General features: G+C 46.4%; 1 protein-coding gene across 2 annotated transcripts in view; it reads left to right on the forward strand.

Moving 5' to 3' along the window:
• The window catches only part of enpp2 (ectonucleotide pyrophosphatase/phosphodiesterase 2), a 117,492-nt gene that overhangs the window by 20,482 nt on the left and 71,731 nt on the right, over positions 1-25,279 (forward strand). For both annotated transcript variants that reach the window (XM_034173898.1, XM_034173899.1), the window contains exons 4-9: positions 10,610-10,735; positions 10,978-11,038; positions 12,048-12,145; positions 22,064-22,143; positions 22,904-23,023; positions 24,268-24,323. In XM_034173898.1, the coding sequence (XP_034029789.1) occupies positions 10,610-10,735; positions 10,978-11,038; positions 12,048-12,145; positions 22,064-22,143; positions 22,904-23,023; positions 24,268-24,323 (541 nt within the window). The remainder of the gene's footprint in view (positions 1-10,609; positions 10,736-10,977; positions 11,039-12,047; positions 12,146-22,063; positions 22,144-22,903; positions 23,024-24,267; positions 24,324-25,279) is intronic.

Here is a 25,279-nt window from a genome sequence, read left to right on the forward strand (position 1 = left end):
TCCATTGGCTGTTCAAGCGATGGTTGACGCCCCTCGGGATCCATGACGCTGGCCGAGAAATCCTGTTGTGAAAGTGTAGTGACACGGACCCACAACAGGGGACATAAATGAACGGACAATGGATAAGCCAAAATATAACAATTTAATGTTGCAAATTATGCACCATGGAATACAGACAAATGCAGTTTGAGAATGATAGTCAATTACACGAAAAGTGACGTGTGGGCAGGCTCGAGGATAGAAGACGTCCGTCCAGAGAAGAGCCGGGTCCCACACGGCTTCCACCGCCAACGGATCTGAAGAACACCAGAGCCGACAAGCCCTGAATCTCCAGGTAGCCACCGTCTCCAGCTGTCAGACCTGGTACTGCTGGCAGGAAGCACAGTTAATGGTGGGTGTGTGGATACACACCCAGTAAATCCTCAAACACAGAAAAACAGTTCCTCAGGGAGGGAGCACCTCCACCTCCGAAATAGGAACACGTCAGCAGCTCCTGTTACCACTTATCTGGTTGGAGTGAGAGGCGAAGACGTCGGCACTCTCACTGACCGCCAACCCAGCTGACAGGGCACCACAGGACAACGGCTGCAAACAGATCACACGTAAGTCAACGTTCAGACACAGCAGAGAATATTACCTAAGTCGTAGATGATTTCTCGGCAGGGAGGTGGAGTTGCAGTCCGGCTTTTATGGTGATGTTGAATGATGGCAGTTGATGAGTGACAGCTAGTGCTGATGATGAGTGACGGCTGTCACTCTCTGTTGCTCCGACGCCTTCTCGTGCTTGAAGCCCGCACTTCAAGCAGGGCGCCCTCTGGTGGTGGTAGGCCAGCAATACCTCCTCTTCCGCGGCCCACACAACAAGATTCACCATACCCGCTGTCTTAGGAGAGCCCACAGCATTGTCAGGGACTCCTGACACCCCGGTCACTATCTATTTGAACTCTTACCTTCTGGGAGGTGTTTTAGAACAATAAGGAGTAAAACAAACATTGAAAAACAGCTTATTTCCAAGAGCTGTTGTTGCCCTGAACGCCTCAACCCCACTGTAATAGTCTTTTTATAACTTCACATTTTTATGTCTTTTTATAACTTTTATATGCATTATGCATTGTTTGTTGCACTGTTTTTTCTCTGAGCTGCTTTTGAATTTCGTTGAGCCCCTGAGGAACAATGACAAATAATTCGGATTCTGACATGCACTGTCAACTGTGGGACCTTATATGTAGACAGGTGTGTGCCTTTCCAAATCATGCCCAATCAACTGAATTTACCCCAGGTGGACTCCAGTTAAGCTGTAGAAACATCTCAAGGATGATCAGTGGAAACGGAATGCACCTGAGCTCAATTTTAAGCTTCATGGCAAAGGCTGTAAATGGTAAATGGACTGCATTTATATAGCACTTTTCCATCTGCATGAGACACTCAAAGATTCTTTACAATAATGCCTCACATTCACCCCGATGTGAGGGTGCTGCCATACAAGGTACTCACGACACACTGGGAGCAACTAGGTGATTAAGGACCTTGCCCAAGGGCCCTTAGTGATTTTCTGGTCAGGCTGGTATTTGAACCAAGGATCCTCTGGACTCAAGCCCAACGCTTAACCACTAGACCACCACCTCTCCTACTGTAAATGCTTATGTACATTTGATTTCTTAGGGCTTTTTTCTATTTTAAATAAATTTGTAAAAATCTCAAAAAACTTTTTTCACACTGTGCTTATGGGTGTTGTGAGTAGAATTTTGAGGAAATTTTGGAATAAGGCTATAACAACAAAATGTGGAAAGAGAAATGCTGTGAATACTTTCCAGATGCACTGTAGTCTCGCATCTGCTTTATGCTATGATCTCAGGGAATAAGAATTGGCCTGATGGACCTCCTGGCCTGTATAAGACTTAATCTCGAGTTAGTTGGAATGGTGGGATGACTGCAGATGTGAAACATAAATGATGTAATTCTGCGTAAAGTTCCCCTTCGACACTGCCACAATCCACCTGATGATATCATGCTCCTTCTTCCCCCAGCATACATGCGAATTCTTTGCTTCTGGCAGCCAAAGGACCTGGTTCCAGGTCTGATCTAACCTGCTCAACATTCAGATGCAAAATGTTCTAATGAGCTCTGGAGGTCATGTTCTAAAGAAGCTGCCCGAAGGACTTCATCTACTCAAAACGGAGACACAGTCCTTTGAGATACTTTTGGACCTGTAGAAGAGCTGTACTGCAGGTTATGATGTTTTGTCAGTGAAGGTTCTCGGTCATCTAGGCAGGCGACATGTTAATCGCCAAAACATGAATCAGCTGCAGATCGTGAATTATCAGCAAACCATTATTTACAAAACGTGAATACTGAAACAAATATATATGTTTTTTTTCATTTTAAGTAGTTTATGGATTTCAGTTTACGGATCAATTACTGCAGGAAATCTTGATCACAAACCCGATCACTGCAAAAATTATTTATTTTTTTATTTTGTATTTTTGGCGGGGGGGGGGGGGGGGGTCACTACACCTGGGGAGGTGGGGAGGTGATCTGAACAGCTTTCGCTTCTGGTGTGATGCGCCCGGCCCTGCTGGGTGTGACCCGCTCAGTGTCAATTGAGGAGTTTGACTGCGACGGTCCACGTGTCAAACGGTAACGTATAAGTGCCAAACTCAGGGAGGACAGAAACCTCCCCCTCCGGTAAATGGCTCAACAGTCTTAAGAGAAATGTTGTAGAAAAACAAGCAATACTAGTTTATAACCTCAGGAAGGTAGACAACGAGCTACAACCTTATTTTTATCCATATGAGCCGTCCTCTGAGATGGAAAAATAATATTGATCTGAACGAGCAAGCGGTGGAGAAACGGAAGCTTACGGACCGTCTACAAAGTGCAAAAATGAAAAGAGACACCAGAAAAATATTCAATAAATTCAGGTGTGGTGTCACCAAATTCACTGAACACATCAGTGGTCTCCTGCTGGTTATACTACAAATCCTCAGTTTGGAAAAACATCATTGAGAAAAACTTTGGAGAATTTTTTTTATTGTTTAAATTTTCAATTGCGTCAATGTTATAGGGTGTAGTGACAAAATTTTCTGCACACGTCAGTGGGGTCCTGCTGGTTATACTACAGCACTCATTTTTGAAAAATGTGCAAAAATGGAATTTTAGTGATTTTTTTTGTATCATTAAAATATAAAATGAGCAATAAAATTCACTAATTCACTAAAATTCCATTTTTGCACAGTTTTCCAAACTGAGTTCTGTAGTATAACCAGCAGGAGACCACTGATGACACTACACATGAATTTACTGAATATTTTTCTGGTGTCTCTTTTCATTTTTGCAGATGTCCTTAAGCTTCTCTTTCTCCGCCGCCGCTTGTTCAGATCAATATTGTTTTTCCAGCTCAGAGGATGGCTCATATGGATAAAAATAAGGTTGTAGCTCGTTGTCTACCTTCCTGAGGTTAGAAACTAGTGTTGTTTGTTATAATACAAGATTGTTGAGCCGTTTACCGGAGGGGGAGGTTTCTGTCCTCTGTGAGTTTGACACCTACGTTACCATTTGACAGGTGGACCGTCCCAGTCAAACTCCTCACCTAACAGTGTCACCCATAGCGGGTCACACCCAGCGGGGCCGGGCACGTCACACCAGAAGTGAAAGCTGCTCAGATCACCTTCTCACCTCATCTTAGGTGCATGTCCACTGTGAGAGACATAATAAAATAAAAAATAAAAATAAAATCCGGAAATCACAATGTATGATTTTGTTTAATAGTTTATTTGTTTGTTACTGCTGCAAATAAGTATTTGATCACCTACCAACCAGTAAGAATTCTGGCTCACACAGACCTGTTAATTTTTCTTTAAGAAGCCCTCTTATTCTGCACTCTTTACCTGTATTAATTGCACCTGTTTGAACTTGTTACCTGTATAAAAGACACTTGTTCACATACTCAGTCAATCACACTCCAACCTGTCCACCATAACCAAGACCAAAGAGCTGTCTAAGGACACCAGAGACAAAACTGTAGACCTGCACAAGGCTGGGATGGACTACAGGACAACAGGCAAGCAGCTTGGTAGAAGGCAACAACTGTTATGATTATTTATTAGAAAGTGGAAGAAACACAAGATGACTGTCAGTCTCCCTCGGTCTGGGATTCCATGCAAGATCTCACTTTGTGGGGTAAGGATGATTCTGTGAAAGCTCAGAACTACACAGGAGGACCTGGTCAATGACCTGAAGAGAGCTGGGACCACAGTCACAAAGATTACATTAGTAACACATGATACTGTCATGGTTTAAAATGCTGCAGGGCAGCAAGGTCCCCTTGCCCAAGCCAGCACATGTCCAGGCTCATTTGAAGTTCACCAGTGACCATCTGGATGATCCAGAGGAGGCATGGGAGAAGGTCATGTGGTCAGATGAGACCAGAATAGAGCTTTCTGGAATCAACTCCACTTACCATGTTTAGAGGATGAGAAAAACCCCAAGAAAAACATCCCAACAGTGAAGCATGTGAGTGGAAACATCATACTCTGGGGGTGCTCTTCTGCAAAGGAGACAGGACGACTGCACGGTATTGAAGGGAGGATGGATGGGGTCATGTATTGTGAGATTTTGGCAAACAACCTCCTTCCCTCAGTAAGAGCATTGAAGATGGGTCATGGCTGGGTCTTCCAGCACGACAATGACCCCAAACACACAGCCAGAGCAACGGAGGGGCTCCGTAAGAAGCATTTCAAGGTCCTGTGGCCTGGCCAGTCTCCAGACCTGAACTCAATAGAAAATCATTGGAGGGACAAACCTGAAGGATTTGGAGAAGATCTGTATGGAGGAGTGGACTAAAATCCCTGCTGCAGTGTGTGAAAACCTGGTGAAAAACTACAGGAAACGTTTGACCTCTGTAACTGCACACAAAGGCTACTGTACCAAATATTAACATTGATTTTCACAGGTGTTCAAATACTTATTTTCCTCACTATATATATATATATATATATATATATACCCCCAGGAGATCCCGAGAGGGGAGGAGGATGAGATCTCCAATCAGACGGACCACATGGTGATGACCCAGGCAAACGGACAAACGACGAACGTAACATGCATTTGCGGAAAGCTGTGCAAGAACCATCGTGGCCTGAAAATCAATCAGGCTAGAATGAAATGCTTGGAGAAAGACAATGAGGTACAACGCTCAGGTCTTGTACCTGGTGAGACGCAGGAGGAGCCCGGCCAGGAGGCAACCCACAGAGCCCAGTCCCTCCACGTACCTCAGACTCTCAATCCCAGCAGAGTAAGTCCACAGCAGCGGATTAAGTGGCCCCCAGCCAGCAAGAGGAGCGAGTGGCAGCAGTTTGACAAGGATGTGTCAAACATCATCCAGGCCACAGCCAAAGGAGACGCGGACAGCCGACTCACATCAATGACCACCATCATCATCAGCTATGCCTCAGAAAGATTTGGGCAGGTGGACAAAGGAAAATCAAAACCCACTTCCTACACAATGAGCCGAAGGGCCACCCGGATACATCATCTGCGCCAGGAGCTTCGTACCCTCAAGAAGCAGTACAAGGCTGCAACTGAGGAGGAGGAGCAACCCTTAGCGGAACTGAAAAACATCCTGCGCAAGAAGCTGATGACTCTTCGCAGAGCAGAATGGCACCGGAGACGGGGGAGGGAGAGGGCAAGGAGGCGAGCGCCTTTCATCGCCAACCCCTTTGGCCTTACCAAACAACTGCTAGGGGACAAGCACGGTGGCCGGCTTGAGTGCTCTATAGAGCAAGTAAACCGCTTCCTCCAGGACACTGTGAGCGACCCTCTGAGAGACCTGGAACTGGAGCCCAACAAAGCTCTCATCAGCCCAGATCCCCCAACAACAGAGTCCACCTGAAGGAGCCAAGCCTGAAGGAGGTTGAGGAGGTTGTCAAGGCGGCCCGCTCTGCGTCAGCTCCAGGCCCCAGTGGAATTCCTTATCTGGTCTACAAGCGCTGCCCGGAGCTTCTACGGCACCTGTGGAGGATCCTGAAGGTGATTTGGAGAAGGGGAAAAGTGGCCGAACAGTGGAGGCATGCTGAGGGAGTTTGGATCCCCAAAGAGGAGAACTCACGAGACATCAGTCAGTTTCGATCCATCTCACTGTTGAGCGTGGAAGGGAAGGTGTTTTTTAGCATCGTCTCACGAAGACTGACCAAGTTCCTCCTCAAGAACAGCTATATTGATCCATCAGTTCAGAAGGGAGGGATCTCTGCTCCTGGCTGCTTGGAACACACTGGGGTCATCACGCAACTCATCAGAGAGGCCCATGAGAACAAAGGCGACCTAGCTGTGTTGTGGTTGGACCTGGCCAACGCCTACGGGTCCATACCACACAAGCTGGTTGAGCTCGCTCTCCACCTCCACCATGTTCCCAGTAAGATCAAGGACCTCATCCTGGATTATTATAATAACTTCAGGATGAGAGTTACTTCTGGGTCAGAGACATCGGACTGGCATCGCATTGGGAAAGGGATAATTACAGGCTGCACCATCTCTGTTGTCCTCTTCTCCCTAGCCATGAACATGGTGGTCAAGTCAGCTGAGGTGGAATGCAGAGGGCCCCTGACCAAGTCAGGTGTACGACAGCCCCCCATCAGAGCCTATATGGATGACCTCACCGTAACAACCATGTCGGTCCCAGGGTGCAGGTGGATCATGCAAGGGCTCGAAAAGCTCATCACCTGGGCAAGGATGAGCTTCAAGCCCTCCAAATCACGATCCATGGTGCTGAAGAAGGGGAAGGTGAGTGACAAGTTCCGCTTTTCCATCTCAGGAACTGTCATCCCAGCCATCACGGAGCAACCCGTGAAGAGTTTGGGGAAATTCTTCGACTCCACCCTGAAGGACTCAGCAGCCATCCAGAAGACCAGCTTAGAACTTGGAACCTGGCTCACCAAGGTAGACAAGTCTGGCCTGCCTGGTAGGTTTAAAGCATGGATCTACCAGCATTCAATCCTGCCCCGCATCCTGTGGCCCCTGTTGATTTATGCAGTCGCAATAACAGCAGTTGAGTCCCTAGAGAGGAAGATCAGTGGCTTTCTTCGAAAGTGGCTGGGACTTCCTCGCAGCCTTACCAGTGCTGCCCTGTACGGAACGAGTAACATCCTGCAGCTTCCTCTCAGTGGTCTCACAGAAGAGTTCATGGTGGCACGCACCAGAGAAGTTCTACAGTACAGGGACTCAAAGGACTGCAAAGTGTCAGCAGCCGGCATCGAGGTGAGGACAGGAAGGAAGTGGAAGGCATGGGAAGCAGTGGAGCTGGCAGAGTCACGCCTAAGACAGAAGGCATTGGTAGGCACTGTGGCAACAGGCAGAGCAGGCTTGGGTTACTTCCCAAAGATCCTCATCAGCCAGGCCCATGGGAAGGAAAGGCACCACCTGATCCAGGAGGAAGTCAGAGCGGGTGTGGAGGAAGAGCGGGTGAGCAGGGCAGTAGGACTACGGCAACAAGGAGCATGGACAAGGTGGGAGAGCGCACTACAGCGCAGGATCACCTGGACAAACATCTTGCAGCCAGATTTTCAGCGGGTCTGCTTCCTGGTGCAAGCTGTCTACGATGCTCTGCCAAGTCCAGCGAACCTCCATATGTGGGGGAAAAGTGAGACACCTTCCTGCCCACTGTGCTCTGGTAGAGGCTCTTTAGAACACCTCCTCAGTGGCTGTCCAAAGGCTCTGGCAGATGGTCGCTATCGCTGGCGCCATGACCAGGTGCTTAAGGCAGTCACTGAGAGCGTAGCCTCAGCCATCAGCTCCAGCAAGAACCATCATGCTCCAAAGAAGGCAATCTCCTTTGTTAAAGCTGGAGAAAAACCCAGAGCAAACCAACATGCGACATCAGGACTACTCCACACAGCAGCTGACTGGCAGTTGCAGGTTCACCTGGGTAGGCAGCTGAGGTTCTCCCAGCACATCGCAACAACATTCCTTCGCCCAGATATGATCATGACCTCTCAGTCTTCGAAACAGCTGATCATACTGGAGTTGACAGTGCCCTGGGAAGAAAACATCGAGGAGGCTAATGAGAGGAAGAGGGCTAAGTACCAGGAACTGGTGGAGGAGTGCAGGGAGGGAGGCTGGAAGACGGTCTACGAGCCCATAGAGGTAGGCTGCAGGGGATTTGCAGGGCGGTCTCTGTGCAAGGTCCTCAGCCGCCTGGGCATCGTAGGAGCGGCAAAGAAGAGGGCCATCAAGTCCGCAAGCGAAACCGCCGAAAAGGCCACCAGGTGGCTTTGGGTGAAGAGGGCTGATCCGTGGGCTGCTACTGGGATGCAAGTCGGGGCTTGATCACCCCCGGCTGGGTCACCTGGGTGAGGGTGTATGATGTTGCAAGACCCGAAACACCCGGAGACCCCAGGATACATCACTGATGATGCGTCCCAGTGCATCCATGAGGTGTATTTTGAATTTTTTATATATATATATATATATATATATATATATATATATATATATATATATATATATATATATATATATATATATATATATATATATATATATATATATATATATACGAGGTCTGTCCATAAAGTATTGGTCCTTTTTATTTTTTTCAAAAACTGTATGGATTTCATTCATATGTTTGTACGTCAGACATGCTTGAACCCTCGTGCGCATGCGTGAGTTTTTCCACGCCTGTCGGTGACGTCATTCGCCTGTGATCACGCCTTGGGAAGGACTGGTCCCGCCCCCTCGTCGGTATTCCTTTGTCTGAGAAGTTGCTGAGAGACTGTCGCTTTGTTTGATAAAAATTTTTTCAAAACCTGTGAGGCACATCGAAGTGGACATGGTTCGAAAAATTCAGCTGGTTTTCTGTGAAAATTTTAACGGCTGATGAGAGATTTTGAAGTGATTCTGTCGCTTTACGGACTTCCCACGGAGCTGGACGTCGCGCAGCGCTCCCAGGCGCCATTGTCAGCCTGTTTCAAGCTGTTTCAAACCTCCACATTTAAGCCTCTGTTGACCCGGGACGTCGTGAGAGAACAGGGAAGTTTCAGAAGAAGTCAGTTTCAGCATTTTATCCGGATATTCCACTGTTAAAGGAGATTTTTTTAATGAAAGACGTGCGGGCGGATTCGCACGTCCGCTTGCAGCCGCCGCGATGCGCCACCTCAGGAAAAACACCTCCGTGTTGATAACCATTTGTAAAATCCAGGCGGCTTTTGATGGCTTTCAGTTGAGTGAGTATCTGAGAAATTGTTTAACAGTTGGGCATGTTCCAACTTGTCCTTAAGGCTTCCAACGGAGGTGTTTTTCCTGTTGCGCTGCGCTGGCTGCAAGCCGATGTGCGAATCCGCCTGCACGTCTTTCATTAAAAAAATCTCCTTTTTTAACATGTCCTGTGAGGCTTCATCACGGCGTTGCTTTGCGCCATGCGGCTCCACCGCAACGCATTGAACTCCGCTCCTCTTTCCATGACAAAACTCCTGTAACAGTGGAGTGTGCCATTCATTTCTAAACTGGACGCTGGAATTGTGAAAAGACGTGGACATCAGCACTTTTTTGGCACATTGAGACAGACGTGCGGAGGAGTTCCACGCGTCGCGGTGGAGCCGCATGGCACAAAGCAACGCCGTGATGAAGCCTCACAGGACATGTTGGGGCATGTCCAGCTCATGCTCAATTTCTCGGATAATCACACGACTGAAAAGCAACCGACAGCCGTCTGAAATCCACCTGAAAGCCGTCCTGTGAGACCAGCACGGAGGTGGTTTTGTGCCGCGTAATGAACGGCTCCGTGGCGCGTCCCTCCGCTTCTCTTTCCATGAAAAAAACTCCTGTAACAGTGGAATGTGCCACAAAAGTGCTGATGTCCACGCCTTCTGCCTCTTTGTGAAAGTCAGACGACGTCCCGGATCAACAAAGCCTTCACGTTGGAAATGATCTGGTTGTTTCAGCGGGGTTTGAGCATGTCGATCGGCGCTTGGAGTGCGCCGCGCTCTCAGACGCTGTGGGCGGTCTTTAAACCGTCTGGATTGCTCCTTAATCTGTGTAATCCCCATAAAATCGTCCCTGAAAGCCATATTAATTTTCCGAACGGTGTCCACCTGGAGTTCTCTCACAGTTTCTGGAAAAAAATTGATGCAGCAAAGCTTCAAATCGTTCAGACATTTATTCGCAATAAAAAAACGACAAGAGGGGTGGACCAGTTCTCACACAAAGCCTGCTCACAGGCGAATGACGCAACCGACAGGCGTGAAAAAACTCACGCATGCGCACAAAGGTTCAAGCTTGGCTGATGCAATCACACGTGATTCAAATCCATATGGTTTTTGAAAAAAATAAAAACGTTGGATACTTTTCTAACAGACCTCGTGTATATATATATATCCTGAATGATATTCCCATTTTGTGAGATTTTTTTTTTTTTAGCATCCACGTTTACCAATTAACGGTTTGCGGATAATTCACATTTTGGGTGTTAACGCATATCTATTAAACCTGCAGAGACATCCATAAAAGTCCTGTTGCTGCGAACATCTAGCTGTCCCACTTTGTCAGTTTGAGTAAATTCTCTTTTTAAGTGAAGTAAGCAAATTTAAATCAGCGCCTGTGTGGTTCATCTCATGAACAGAGGGAGGGTACGAGTGCCGTAAGGACCGCTGTGGTGAAACCCGAAATGAACATCATGCCTGCCACTGTTCTGATGACTGTCTGTCCAGAGGAGACTGTTGTACCAACTACAAGACTCTGTGTAAAGGTTTGTAACTGACCCGAGTCCTTCAGCTACAAGGACACAAACTCTGCAGTTCATCAACAAAAACCAAGTGATCTTAACTCTGTTCCATATGTTGATGAGCTGTTTTAAAATTTATACCTAATCATGTGAGATATTTGATTAACAATACATCATAAAAAAGGAAAAAAAAATGAAGCTGAATGCAGTGAGTGCTGAATAACCTCCACAAATTGGCAGTTATGTTATTGTTTGTTTCACTTCAGGAGATTCTTCGTGGCTGCAGGATGAGTGTGAGGAGATCAGAACTGCTGAATGTCCTGTTGGGTAAGAGTTCACATTTCTTCATTAGAATGCTTTTTATTACGATGCCTCAGTACCGGGTCGATAAAATGGTGTTAAATGTTCCAAGCTGATTAAAATTTTCAACATTTTGTGATTGATCAACTTCCAGGAGGCTGATTCATTTCTGAAATTGACATTTTCTGAATTTAGTAACAAGTTGGAAAAGTGTGACACCTCATATTTACACATTTAAATTGCTGTACATTTATTTTATTGCCTATTCGTGATTGTGGATTTAGAGAAAGCTTGTGACAGAGTGCCAGCAGGGGAGCTGTGGTATTGTATGAGGATGTCCAGAGAAGTATGTGACGTTGGTGCAGGACATGCACAAAGACAATGCAACAGCGGTTAGATATGCAGTAAGAATGATGGATGCGTTCAAGGTCAAGGTGAGATGACATCAAGGATCGACTACGAGCCCTTTCTGGTTTACAATGCCGATGGACAGGCTGATGGACAGGATCAGACAGGAGTCTTTGTGGGCTTTGATCTTGGCAGATAACATTGATCTGTAGTGAGAATAGAGAGCAGGTTCAGACAATCTTAGAGAGGTGGAGATATGCTCTGGAGAGACAGTGAATGAAAGTCATGAGGAACAAGACAGAAGATGACAGAATAGTGAGGTTGAAAAGAGCAGAGATGTGAAGGTAGATGAGTTTAAATACTTGGGGGTCACCTGTTCAAAGTAGTGAAGACTGTGGAAGGAAGGTGAAGAAGAGAGTGCAGGTAGGGTGGAGCAGGTGGAGCTCGGGGTCGGAGGTCGGAGGAGTGGTTTGTGGTAGAAGAAGAAAAAACAGCAAGGAAAATGACTCCAGGAGACATCATAGTTTGGCTCAACTTCCATTGTGTATTGAAGTGTGGCTCAAGATGAGTATGATGGTGTGAGTTTATTTTTTGAAACTTGCTGATGATTTCATAGCAGCATGTTTACTTGAAGATAAAATTGGTTTGTTCTTCCTGCTTTGTAACCGACTGTTTTGTATGAGTGCAGTTTCCTGCGTCCGCCGCTCATCATCCTGTCAGTGGACGGATTCAGAGCTTCGTATGTAAAGAGAGGAAGCACCGTCATACCCAACATCGAGAAACTCAGTAAGACTCTTCACCAAGTGATCAGCCATTGATTTATTAGAAAACTCTGACATCTTTTAACAATAAAAAATATCCAGTATTATACCTCATGCATTGTGATAAAGCTGATTTATATCAAATCACATTTTGAATAAAAAATAAATAAAGTTGTAGTCTAACACATCAGATTAAACTCTGCATTTCACACATTTCAGTCACTGATCAAGTTCTCATTACAAATATCTCAGATTTATTCAGTTGGACAATTTTGTAGCATGACAAGTTTGGAGATGATGCAATCAAAGGCTTCCTTTGGCTTCTCCCTTTCACCTCGGGGCGCCTCAGTGGGTCTGATATGGTGCTGTACATCGTTTTGGCACAACTTTATGCCAGATGACCTTCCTGACCAGTGATGCCGGTCTGACCACTTTTTTTTAGTAACGAGTAATCTAACGCGTTAATCTTTCTAAATCAGTAATCAGATTAAAGTTACTTCTCCAAGTCACTGTGCGTTACTATTATTTTTACATTGTGGGTTGATAGCAACTATGCAGACTCAGAATCGAATTCCCATACCAGATCGGTCGCGGCCCGGGTTAACAACGTCCGCCACCGGTGCTATTGCCCAACAGGGTGCCGGTGGAAATTGGGCTACTGCTGGGCGAAGACGACGAAGAAGAGGAGGAAAACGTTGCCACGAACAGCGGGAGAAGAAGAAAACTAGAAGGGTGGAAATGAGAGTGGGGACTTTGAATGTTGGTAGTATGACTGGTAAAGGGAGAGAGCTAGCTGATATGATGGAGAGGAGAAAGGTAGACATATTGTATGTGCAAGAGACCAAGTGGAAGGGAAGTAAGAGCAGGAGCATCGGCGGTGGGTACAAGTTGTTGTACCATGGTGAGGACAGGAAGAGAAATGGTGTTGGGGTCATTTTAAAGGAAGAGTATGTTAAAAGTGTGTTGGAGGTTAAGCGAGTGTCTGACAGGGTGATGAGTGTGAAGTTGGAAATTGAAGGTGTGATGATGAATATCATCAGTGCATATGCCCCACAGGTAGGTTGTGAGATGAAGGAGAAAGAAGATTTCTGGAGTGTGTTAGATGAGGTGGTGGAGAGTGTGCCCAAGCATGAAAGAGTGGTGATAGGAGCAGACTTCAATGGGCATGTTGGTGAAGGGAACAGAGGTGATGAGGAAGTAATGGGTAGATATAGTATTAAGGATAGGAATGGGGAAGGACAGATGGTAGTTGATTTTGCAAAAAGGATGGAAATGGCTGTGGTGAATACCTACTTTAAGAAAAGGGAGGAGCACAGGGTAACATATAAGAGTGGAGGAAGGTGCACACAGGTGGACTACATTCTTTATAGAAGATGCAAGCTAAAAGAAATCACAGACTGTAAGATGGTAGCAGGAGAGAGTGTCACTAGACAGCATAGGATGGTTGTTTGTAGGAGGACTTTAGAGGTAAAGAAGAAGAAGAGAGTGAGAGCTCAACAAAGGATCAGGTGGTGGAAGCTGAAGGAGGAAGACTGTTGTGTGAAATTTAGCGAGCAGGTGAGAGAAGCACTGGTTGGAGGGGAAGCAATTTTGGACAGCTGGAAAAGTACTGCAGATGTGGTGAGGGAGACAGCTAGGGCATTACTGGGTATGACATCTGGACAGTGGAAGGAAGACAAGGAGACTTGGTGGTGGAATGAAGAGGTCCAGGAAAGCATAAGGAGAAAGAGGTTGGCGAAAAAGTTTTGGGATAGTCGGAGAGATGAAGAAAGTAGACAGGAGTACAAGGAGATACAGCATAAGGCGAAAAGAGAAGTGGCAAAAGCAAAGGAAAAGGTATATTGCGAGCTGTACAAGAAGTTGAATAGTAAGGAAGGAGAAAAGGACTTGTACCGATTGGCCAGACAAAAGGACAGAGCTGGAAAGGATGTGCAGCAGGTTAGGGTGGTAAAAGATGCACATGGTAATGTGCTGACAAGTGAGGAGTGTGTGCTGAGAAGGTGGAGGGAATATTTTGAAGAGCTGATGAATAAAGAAAATGAGCGAGAGAAAAGGCTGGATGATGTGGGGAGAGTAAATCAGGAAGTACAAGAGATTAGGAAGAAAGAAGTGAGGGCTTCTATGAAGAGGATGAAGAGTGGAAAGGCAGTTGGTCCAGATGACATTCCAGTGGAGGCATGGAAATGTCTAGGAGAGATGGCAGTACAGTTTCTAACCAGATTGTTTAATAAAATCTTGGAAAGTGAGAGGATGCCTGAGGAGTGGAGATGTGCTGGTTCCTATTTTCAAGTACAAGGGTGATGTGCAGAACTGCAGTAACTACAAAGGCATAAAGCTGATCAGCCACAGCATGAAGTTATGAGAGAGAGTAGTAGAAGCTAGGCTTAGAATACAGGTGAAGATCTGTGAGCAGCAATATGGTTTCATGCCAAGAAAGAGCACTACAGATACAACGTTTGCTCTGAGAATACTGTTGGAAAAGTACAGAGAAGGACAAAAAGAGTTACATTGTGTGTTTGTGGACTTAGAAAAAGCTTATGACAGGGTGCCAAGTGAAGAGTTGTGGTATTGTATGTATGATGAAGTCTGGAGTGGCAGAGAAGTATGTTAGGGTAGTGCAGGACATGTACAAGAATAGTGTGACAGCGGTGAGATGCGCAGTTGGAATGACAGACTCATTCAAGGTGGAGGTGGGATTACACCAAGGATCAGCTCTGAGTCCTTTCTTGTTTGCAGTGGTGATTGACAGGTTGACGGATGAGATCAGACAGGAGTCCCCATGGACTATGATGTTTGCAGATGACATTGTGATCTGTAGTGAGAGTAGAGAGCAAGTTGAGTCTAGTCTGGAGAGGTGGAGATATGCTTTGGAGAGAAGGGGAATGAAAGTCAGTAGAAGCAAGACTGAGTACATGTGTGTGAATGAGAGGGAGCCCAGTGGAATAGTGCAGTTACAAGGAGTAGAAGTGGTGAAAGTAGATGAGTTTAAATATTTGGGGTCAACTGTTCAAAGTAATGGAGAGTGTGGTAGAGAGGTGAAGAAGAGAGTGCAGGCAGGGTGGAGTGGGTGGAGAAAAGAAAAGTGGCAGGAGTGATTTGTGACCGAAGAATATTAGCAAGAGTGAAAGGGAAAGTTTACAAAACAGTAGTGAGACCAGCTATGTTGTACGGCTTAGAGATGGTGGCACTAACAAAAAGACAGGAGGCAGAGCTGAAGATGTTGAGATTCTCTTTGGGAGTGACAAGAATGGACAAGATTAAGAATGAACATATCAGAGGGACAGCTCAGGTGGGACGGTTTGGAGACAAAGTCAGAGAGGCGAGATTGAGATGGTTTGGACATGTGCAGAGGAGGGACCCAGGGTATACAGGGGGAAGGATGCTGAGAATGGAGCCACCAGGCAGGAGGAGAAGAGGGAGACCAAAGAGGAGGTTCATGGATGTGCTGACAGAGGACATGCAGGTGGTTGGTGTGACAGAGGAAGATACAGAGGACAGGGTGAGATGGAAACGATTGATCTGCTGTGGCGACCCCTAACGGGAACAGCCGAAAGACAAAGAAGAAGGGTCGATAGCAGCATTAAACTTGGTCCGTGGGTAGGAGGTCGGAGTTCGACTGAACTGCCCACTTTAAGCGAGCTGTGAGCTTTTCATCCGCGGTTTTCTACAGCAGCTACAACTCATCCTCACCTCTTAAAGCGCAGTGACAACAGCACACCTGCACTGAGATTTACAAAGACATTTTTATGCTTTTTTTTTCTCCTTTATTTAGAATTCTGAGCTGAGCCGCTCCATATCTGCTGCTGAAAACAGCTGATCCTCCGCGACACACCAACAACTAACACTATTTTCCACTCAAATGCACCTAAACTCTCTTTCTGAGGACCACATGATGTGAAAACGCAATAAAACTTTCTTACCTGTAAATCTGGTCATGTTTTCTGCATAAATAAATGTTATCCATTCTTTGTACTCAAACGCCAAAGCAGGGGCGAATCCAGATTGAAAGGGGGTGTGGGGCAAGGATGTGCCCCCCCCCCCCCACAACACCCCTAGATTAAAGGTCCAGTTTTGAAGCCTTTTTTGTTTACTACAACTACTAATACTACTTATAATAATAATTTGGACAAGTAAAATGTTTAGAGAGAATTTAAATGTTAGAAAAATGTTAGAAAGAATTCAATAGTTACATTTATAAACAATGTAGGTTAGAAATGGCAGGTTTTACTGTTATAGTGCTGTCAAGAGTTAAGTATGAGGTCAAGAAAGAGGTCTTTATTTTACTTTTTATGAAACAAGTATTTATTTTCATTGAAATCAAGAAAGGGTGACTATAAAGTGAGTTATCATTGTCATGTTGAGGTGGCAGAGGATTGTTGTCGGCAGCTGGGGAAAGTAACTAAAAAAGTAACTAGTAACCTAACTTAGTTACTTTTCCAACTGAGTAATCAGTAAAGTAACTAAGTTACTTTTTCAAGGAGTAATCAGTAATTGGATTACTTTTTCAAAGTAACTGTGGCAACACTGTTTCTGACACAAACCCACATGAACGGACAGGGGTGTTTTTTTTAAGTGGTTAGATCCAGTCTTCTAGACATTGTCCAAGAGGTAATTTCACGCCACCTGTCTAATTCCTTGTATAAGACATGTCATTTGGATTGTCCCATTCCATCCAACTGTAACTGGGTACTGAGTTTGGCTGGGAAAGTAACTTGCGTCAGACTGGCGCCCAATATAGGGGAAGCCCAGGACCCTTACACACTTTTTACTGTGGTATCTGGGGATAAACACAGGTCTCAGGGGCTTTATAGGACTCACATCTTCACATGGTGTGCTACTATTGAAATCAGGAAACAATGGACTGTCAACCTTGAAGAGGCAAAAGAAGAAAAAGTAGGCACAAGGCATGGCAGAAGAACAAGAACAGGGAGGAACAGAGAATTCAGTCAGACAACTGATGATTCAAATTCTGTGTTGAAACAGCAGCACCTAGTTAGAGTTTGGCATCCAGTCTTCAACCTCATCGTTCCAGGCACCATTATTACTTGTTCTATTAGTGAGTGATGATTAGATGTACACATTTCTGGCCCTGGGAGCCCACAGGTGGTTGCTGGGATGGAGGCGGGGTGCTGATGCAGGGGTGGCAGTCTTGGCAGGCAGAAGGGAGAGCTGGGAAGTTAGCATCTTAAAGGAGAACGACATAAGTTTGGTCCTTTTTTTTTTTTTTTTTTTTTTTTTTTGCTGTTTCCTGTGTTTTTTGATCGCATTCTTTTCTATGGAGCTCCCCCTACAGCTCGGGAGTACATATGTCACCCCTCCCCCACTCTGTCCCTTGCTCTCCATGTACATTTGTTTTTCCGTAGTCTGTGTCAAGAAAGTAACAGTCCAGAACAACTCAGTCTCATTTTTTTGTCGTGCTCCTGTCACGAAATGATTAAAATTTTCGTAACAGGGTTTTTTTTTTAACTCACTATTACTAACCCTACTCCTTCCCCAAACCTAACGATAACCCCCCCCCCGCTTCACTTTTAATTTTGTGCAGCCGTCATGGAATGTATTAGAATGATTTTGTGCTTCCGTTATGAAAATGTGGCGCTTTTAGTGACAATATCACAAACCAATAGATTAATGTATATTTTGTGCTGCTGAATCACGACATGCAGTGAGATATGGTAGGTCCAGTAATCCAAAGAGAACAGAGTTTTGCTCAGGCGGATTTCTCTTTCCTTCTGTTTCTCAGCTCATTCTATTGCTCTCTATCTCTCCATCTGTCTCGGGAATGCGCAATCGGTCGCTCTGCCCCCCCCCCGCTTTGTCCCTCCCACTCTCTCTCTCTCTCTCTCTGTCTCTCTCTCTCTTTCTCACTCTCTCTCTCTCAGTGTCATGCTTTCACAGTGAACTCGGCTCCAAAGCTTCCTCCAGCAGCATCTGCAGGTCTGCATCTGTTTTTCTCACTATATCTTTCAGTTCTGCTATTCCAAGAAAACGTCCACTGAGGTTGATCTGTGTGTGACCCCTCACTCTGTTACGCTGTTTTTCTTTTTCTCGCTTCCTCCGATAGTGTTTTTTTTTTTTGCTGGCTCTGTCATGATTATGAACATGTAAGAAATGAAGCTTTCTGTTGTATGGCTGGGGGGGGGGGCTGGCTGCCTTTTTGTTTCTGTCTTTTGTCCTGTCTTTTGTTTTTCCTTCCAGGTGGCTTGCATTTGGGACTGAGTGGCTGTGTAGCTGAGTTTATCAGGACCTCACCCTGATCACCTGCGGCTCGTCAGGACTCACAGCTGTGGTGCATCTACATGGATTGGAACATGGTGGTATTTAAGACTGGAGTACACAGTGTGTATTTGCCAGAGACTCGACCTTGTGACCAGACGGGTGAGATCGTCGTCTCGGGAGCCATCTCATCATCAGTGGATGCAGAGAACGTCCAGGTTTGATGCATGGTCTGTGAAAGAGGAGAGGGTGAGGTCTCACGCTCGTCAGCACACTTCCTGAGGTACGTTAGATTTTGTGACTAACATTTATACAGTCAGTAAATGTGGTGTCCCTCACACCTTATTATATTGAGCTGTATGTTGGTCGTTTATATCGGCTTCCACTGCAGTGGAGTTTTGTGAACAGGGTGTTCTATGCCTGCAGGGTGGGAAGCTGATTTGCAATTGAGCCAGGAAGTGTTTGCTGTTTGTACACCTTTGAGCGTTCTCTCTGTGTGTTGAGAGTGGACTCACATAATGATTCCTTCTTTCACAGACTCGGTTTGTCGCGGCCACCTGGGGGGTGTCGGCGGGGTCCTTGGGTCCGAACCAGTTCTGGCTCTGGACCGTTAACGCTGCTGGGAGCGCACCGCAATCCACCACGCCAGACCGCGCACTTTTATATTTTTCACAGCACTGTTATGTTCATTAAACTCTGTTATCCTTTGTACCGTGCTCTGCTTATTTTATACTGGGTCCTTCAAACGCTGGTCGGTTCTCCGGGCTGCGTCCGACACATAACAGTAGTCTCTGGCCAAACATCACGGACCCAGCGGTAGCAGAGACGGTAACAGCGCCGGGAAGGCGCAGCAGACGTTCAGAAGTTATCCGGATCAGTTGCGGGTGCTCTCCGCCCGGATGGTGCGCGTTGGAGAACCCATTACTGAATACTGATTTGAGCGCTCATGCAGCCGTGTTCCTGTGTGTGCCTTATCCGTGGGTCGTGGTGGAGTGTGACTGGCGACGGCTTCGCGTCACACTTCAACCGGATAAGTGGTTTAAACGGGAGCTACAGGAGTGGGTCTGTAATGGGTGAACGCGCACGGCGGAGCTCTGTGACACGGGTCGCGGTGCTTCCTGTGTTACAGTCGTAGCCCCGTTTCCCCGGGTAATGATAGCTACTGCGTCTGTTGTGTCAGCTCCAGTGTTATTTAGTTGAATCACATTTTTGGTTGTGTGTTGCACACAGCTGCACACAGAAAAGCAGCTCGTTTGTTTTCTCTGTCACCAAAGGGGGTTTTTCATTTTTAGCACTCTGGCTCCCTCTGTTGGTGACTGAGTCACATTACCGTCAAGCTCTTAAGTTGGAACAGGTGTGTTCCATTTGTTTGAGCTTGACGGTATAAATCACTTATTTGTTTTGTGTTAGTTCATTTTGTGTGGGTTTTTTTGAGTTGGTTTTTGTATGGGATTGTTTTTTTTTTAACACTATTAGTGTCTGGGGTCGTGTCCCTGCAGTCTGTTTGGAGCACAAAAAGGACCCAAGCAACTTTATGTTAGTCTGATAGTCCTTCTTTTATTCTTTAGTTTCACCTCCCAGGGTTTGATGGGACGGTCCCCTGGGGGGTGATGGGGGGGTATTGGTTTGTTTTTCTTTTTTTTTGTTTTGTTTTTTGTTATGCCCTCTCTTCTCCTCTGACTCCAGCCGGGTGAGCCGTAGAGTCGGCGTTGCTGGAGTGGTGCAGTTTGGTTATGCTGGGCATTTCCCAGGTAACCTCTACACCCGGGAGGGGAGGGGGGGGTTTGGGGTATTTTCTTTTTGTTCCCTCTCTTCTCCTCTGGCTCCAGCCGTGTGAGCCGTAGTGTCGGCGTTGCTGGAGTGGTGCAGTTTGGTTATGCTGGGCGTTTCCCAGGTAACCTCTGCACCTGGGGGGGGGGGGGGTGTGTGTGTGTTTTTGTTTGTTGATTCCCTGTTCCACCTCCGGCTTCAGCTCTCCTTTGAGCCGTCTGCCATCGGCGTGGCTGAGGTTTGGGGCAGTGGGATATACCCGCAGCTGGTGGCTGGTTTGGAAGTCGGAGGAGTGGCGCCGTTTTGTGCCGTCTGCCATAACCGCTGTTCCACTCCTCCCGGTTGACTTCTGGGGTATAGTCACGGTTGGTGACGCTTGACGTGCTTCCAGTTCCCACTGCGCCAAGGGGGTGGGGTTGGGGTTGTTTTGTTTGTATGTTTTTTTTTCTTTTTGTTTTTCCCCCCAGTTTCCGCCCTCAGGGTTTGACTGTGGTGTCCTCTGGGGGGGAAAGGGCTGTGGGTCCATCTAGCCATAGACGGCCGGGGCTGGGTCCGTTGGTCATGAGGGAGGGCGTCTCCTGGGGTTGATGGACCAGTCCTCTGGGAGGCGCTGGGAGCCCCCGTGGGTGACTTTGGAGCCCAGAGGGACCTCGGCTGTGGTTATTACTCCTGGAGCTGGCGGGATGCCCTCTGGGGCATGTTGGTCCCTACATGTCGTCGGGGGGGGGGTGTTAGCATTTTTATTTGCAAGCTTAAGTTTGGGTTGTTTTTCTTTTCTCCCCTTCCCCGGGGTTTGATGGAACGGTCCTCTGGGGAGGGGGGGGGGGGGGGGGGGGTGTTAGCTTTGTTATTTGCAAGCTTAAGTTTGGGTTGTATTTCTTTTCTCCCCTTCCCGGGGTTTGATGGGACGGTCCTCTGGGAGGGGGGGGGGTGGTTTGGTTGTTTGTGTTTGTCTTTTTTGTTTTATGACTGATCAGACTGTGAACATGGTTGGACAAAGGCTGACCGCACAGGTTTAATAACTCTTGGCCATACCTGTGCTAATTGACAGACAGAAACAAAGGCAAAGATGCAGCCAGAGGAGAAGACATCAACCGTTCTGTTGGATGAAGATTCTGTTGGAAGATGAATGCAGATACGGTTTCCAGCCATGGTCCCTGGAGGGGGGTGTTTCTCCTGGGCCAGGTTTGTGTGGTCGCAGGGAGGCTTCCTGTGAGGGTGGGGTGCTGTTGTGGCTGGCGTGCCTGGCTGGCTTTTGTTTGTCTTTTGTTTCTGTCTTTGGTTTTCCTTCCAGGTGGTGCGCATTTGGGACTGAGTGGCTGTGTGGCTGAGATATCAGGACCTCACCCTGATCACCTGCGGCTCGTCAGGACTCACAGCTGTGGTGCATCTACATGGATTGGAACATGGTGGCATTTAAGACTGGAGTACACAGTGTGTATTTGCCAGAGACTCGACCTTGTGACCAGACGGGTGAGATCGTCGTCTCAAGAGCCATCTCATCATCAGTGGATGCAGAGAACGTCCAGGTTTGATCCATGGTCTGTGAAAGAAGAGGGGGTGAGGTCTCACGCTCGTCAGCACACTTCCTGAGACTCGGTTTGTCGCGGCCACCTGGGGGGTGTCGGCGGGGTCCTGGGGTCCGAACTGGTTCTGGCTCCGGACCGTTAGCGCTGCTGGGAGCGCACTGCAATCCACCACGCCAGACCGCGCACTTTTATATTTATCACATCACTGTTATGTTTATTAAACTCTGTTATTCTTTGTACCGTGCTCTGCTTATTTTATACTGGGTCCTTCAAACGCTGGTCGGTTCTCCGGGCTGCGTCCGACTCATAACAGCTGTGGAGAATCTGAGTGGCATTTCATATGTGGACACATGAGAAAAAAAATCCACATTATCAATAAATAATTTGATTGCATTTGAGGGTGTGTTTTTAATACTTTCTCCATCTTTTAGGATCCTGTGGAACCCATGCTCCTTACATGAGACCTGTTTATCCCTCCAAAACCTTCCCCAACCTCTACTCTCTGGCTACGGTATGACACAGAACTGTTTTCATCAGAGTTATGTGATGCAGTGATGTCATCATTGCCAAACGTCTAAACATCAGTCATCAGTGTTGTGTGGAAGACTGGAACGGTACCTGAGGACTGGGTTGGTGGTTCCCAGTTTTAAATTTATTCGTGACAAAGTGTTCAACTCCAAAATATTTGTAATAGTCCTGAATTCTCCAAAAATGGCCAGGATGGATCCTACATGCTTCCCTTTACAGGACACCCACATAACATCCACACAGGAAGACAAACGGTCCATCCATAGTTCTTGAAAGTGACCATGTGCCACAGCCAGGTGAACTGTGGATGTGCCCTTGGTCTTCTCCAGCCGCTAGGGTCCTCAACACTAAGACACCTGTATGGTGAATCGCGTACAGAGAAACACACCACATGGCCAAAGTGTTGTAGCTGATGTTCTCTCACAATGCAAGCGATGCTCCTCATCTGACTCTCATTAAGTAACATCATTCCAGCGGAACCCAAGTATCCTCCAAAGACACCTTGTATCAAGTTCTTTACCTTAGGTCACTGGTCACAGCCATACAGTTGACAGGATGCACCAGGACCCTAAACAGTTTGACCCCCAACCTCTGGAACAGAGTTGGAAAACTGATGAATTAGTGCTTTACTTCAGCCTCAGAAAGTCCTGTAGTTTTCTTCCGTGATTTCGGGTTTATAATGAAATGTAAATATTGTTTAAGAATGATTAACAAAGTTTGATCTCAGTCTGAATCTTCTTCAGGGTCTGTATCCAGAGTCCCATGGGATTGTTGGTAACTCCATGTATGACCCGGTTTTTAACGCCACCTTCAACCTGAGGAGCCGAGAGAAACTCAATCACCGCTGGTGGGGAGGACAACCTGTAAGTTCTCGTATCTGTTGTCATATTTGTATTTGACCAGCTCTCTCTCTGTTATTGTCACTTTTGGCTTGATGATGGAGAGGAGGACAGTCCAGCATGGTCCAGGGGTGCTGCCTTGATTTTTTGGGGGAGTTTCCAGGTTACCTCTACTGCCCCGATGGTCAAGCCCCTTCATGGTCATCATCATCGCAATCCCATTTGTGGTGACGAAGATGTCTCTGGATTAGCTCCTGGACAGTTTCTGACAGACGCTGCATCTGTTTGTTGTGGGAAGCTTCTTTTTCCTGTTCTTCTCTGTGTTGTTCATCTGCATTTTGTTCAAAGATTTCCACTCCTGTGTGGATCATTGTTCGACAGCCAGCTGGCTCGGCCCGTTGTTCTTTCCAGGTCTTCCAGTCAGTGGAGCACTTCTTGCGGTTGTGCTTCAGCAGGTCTTTGTAGCACTTCTTTTGCCCTGCTCTGCACAGTTTTCCTTCACTCAGCTGGGAGCAGAAGATCTGCTCGGGAGGTTGGTTGCCATCCATCCTAACGACGTGACTCACCCACTGAAGCTGGTTCTTGATGGTGACACACTCAGCGCTCTGGAGCTTGGCTTCAGTCAGGATGCTGATGTTGGTGCGGCAGTCTTCCCACCTGATGCAGAGGATGCTTCTCAGGCGGTGTTGGTGGAATTGCTCAAGGATCTTCAGGTGGCAGCAGCAGGTGGTTCAGGTCTCAGATCCATATTGCAAACCAGGGACATGTTAACTTCCAAAGAATGCAGTGGACATGTCCATGTCAGGTGCAATGTTGGTGCGTTGCTTAGTGAGGCAGCAGACAGCGATCGTACCACAGCAGACCACTGTGGCCTCAGCTGGAAACTACAAACAGCACTGGGTGCAAAATACGGCCTTTACCATGTTCATTGACGGTGTCTCGTAATCTAAGTGCAGCAGCACTGTGCCTGACCAGAACTCATTTTAAGGTCAGCACGCACGTGGCTGCACTGATGTGCACGAGTACAGCTGCACTGCACTGTGCACTGCGTCGTGCAAGAAAAGGCCAAGTTATGTTTCAGTGAAGAAGATCAGGTGTTTACATGTCAGCAGTATAACCAGTTTTAAAGTTTTGATGTGGAAAAACTCTTAATCTTTATTAAAGCGTCTACTTTCTCCATTTTTCAGCATTCCATTTGATTTGTTCTTGAATACGTGTGAGTGCTCCTGTCATGTTTCTGGAGTTGATGTGAACTGTTTGTGTCACAGATCTGGATCACAGCAGCTAAACAGGGAGTGAAGGCCGCCACCTTCTTCTGGCCCGTGTAAGTTTTCCTGTCACTTCAGTGTACTTCAGCGGCACCAAATCACAACATAAATCAGCTGAAAGAGCTGAGTCAGATCTTAACTTCCTGTTTCAGTCTCAGCTTGCCACTAAATTCCCGTGGGATCCCACGAGATCTGGTCTATTGTCAAACCAGGAAGTGTCGATCCAGGAAGTGGATGGACACATTTGACTTTTTTATTTTTTATTTAATGAGACAAACAAGTTACACAGAGATCTTACAGAGGATGAATTTCATCCACCTAGGCTTCTTGGTTGTTGAGATATACTGCAAAGATGTTTTCTTTGATGTTGCCCTTTGACCAGCTACTCCAAAATCTAAATATATGCTGTATATCATCTATCCAGGCTTCTTGGTTGTTGAGATTTACAAAAAAAAGTGTTTTTTAAGACCACATTGTCCTTGACTGTTGATCAAATTACTCTAAGATGTAATAACCTTTGAGATATACAAAAATAGGTGTTTTTCACTCCATGTGTTTCTTGACCTTTCACCAAACGACTCCAAAATCTAATCACTTCTCGATATCTATCCAATTAATATTCCCACCAAGTCTGAAGGAAATTTTTGAGTCATCTTGTCCACAGACACACAAACGTACACACCAGTGAAAACAGTACCCTCCTTGCTGCTTCACAGACACTCAGGGTAGAGAGTTTATATCTTTAGCAATAATGCCAAATATGGACATCAATTGAAAGGTTACTTTCTCTGGAACAAATTGAGCTCAAGCATGTCATTTTATGATGCCACAGGCTTTCAGGCTAAAAGATAGCTTCTTTAATTCCTGATGAATGCACTTCTCTGTCCTTTAAATCTGTCCTTTACATTGTAGTGAGTAGATTGAGATGACCCTGATTAGATGGAGGTACACTCTGGAGAGAAGGTGAATGAAAGTCAATAGGAGAAAGGCAGAGTACATGTGCATGAATGAG

Source organism: Thalassophryne amazonica, chromosome 7, assembly GCF_902500255.1.
Source record: "Thalassophryne amazonica chromosome 7, fThaAma1.1, whole genome shotgun sequence".
Classification (NCBI taxonomy): domain Eukaryota; kingdom Metazoa; phylum Chordata; class Actinopteri; order Batrachoidiformes; family Batrachoididae; genus Thalassophryne; species Thalassophryne amazonica.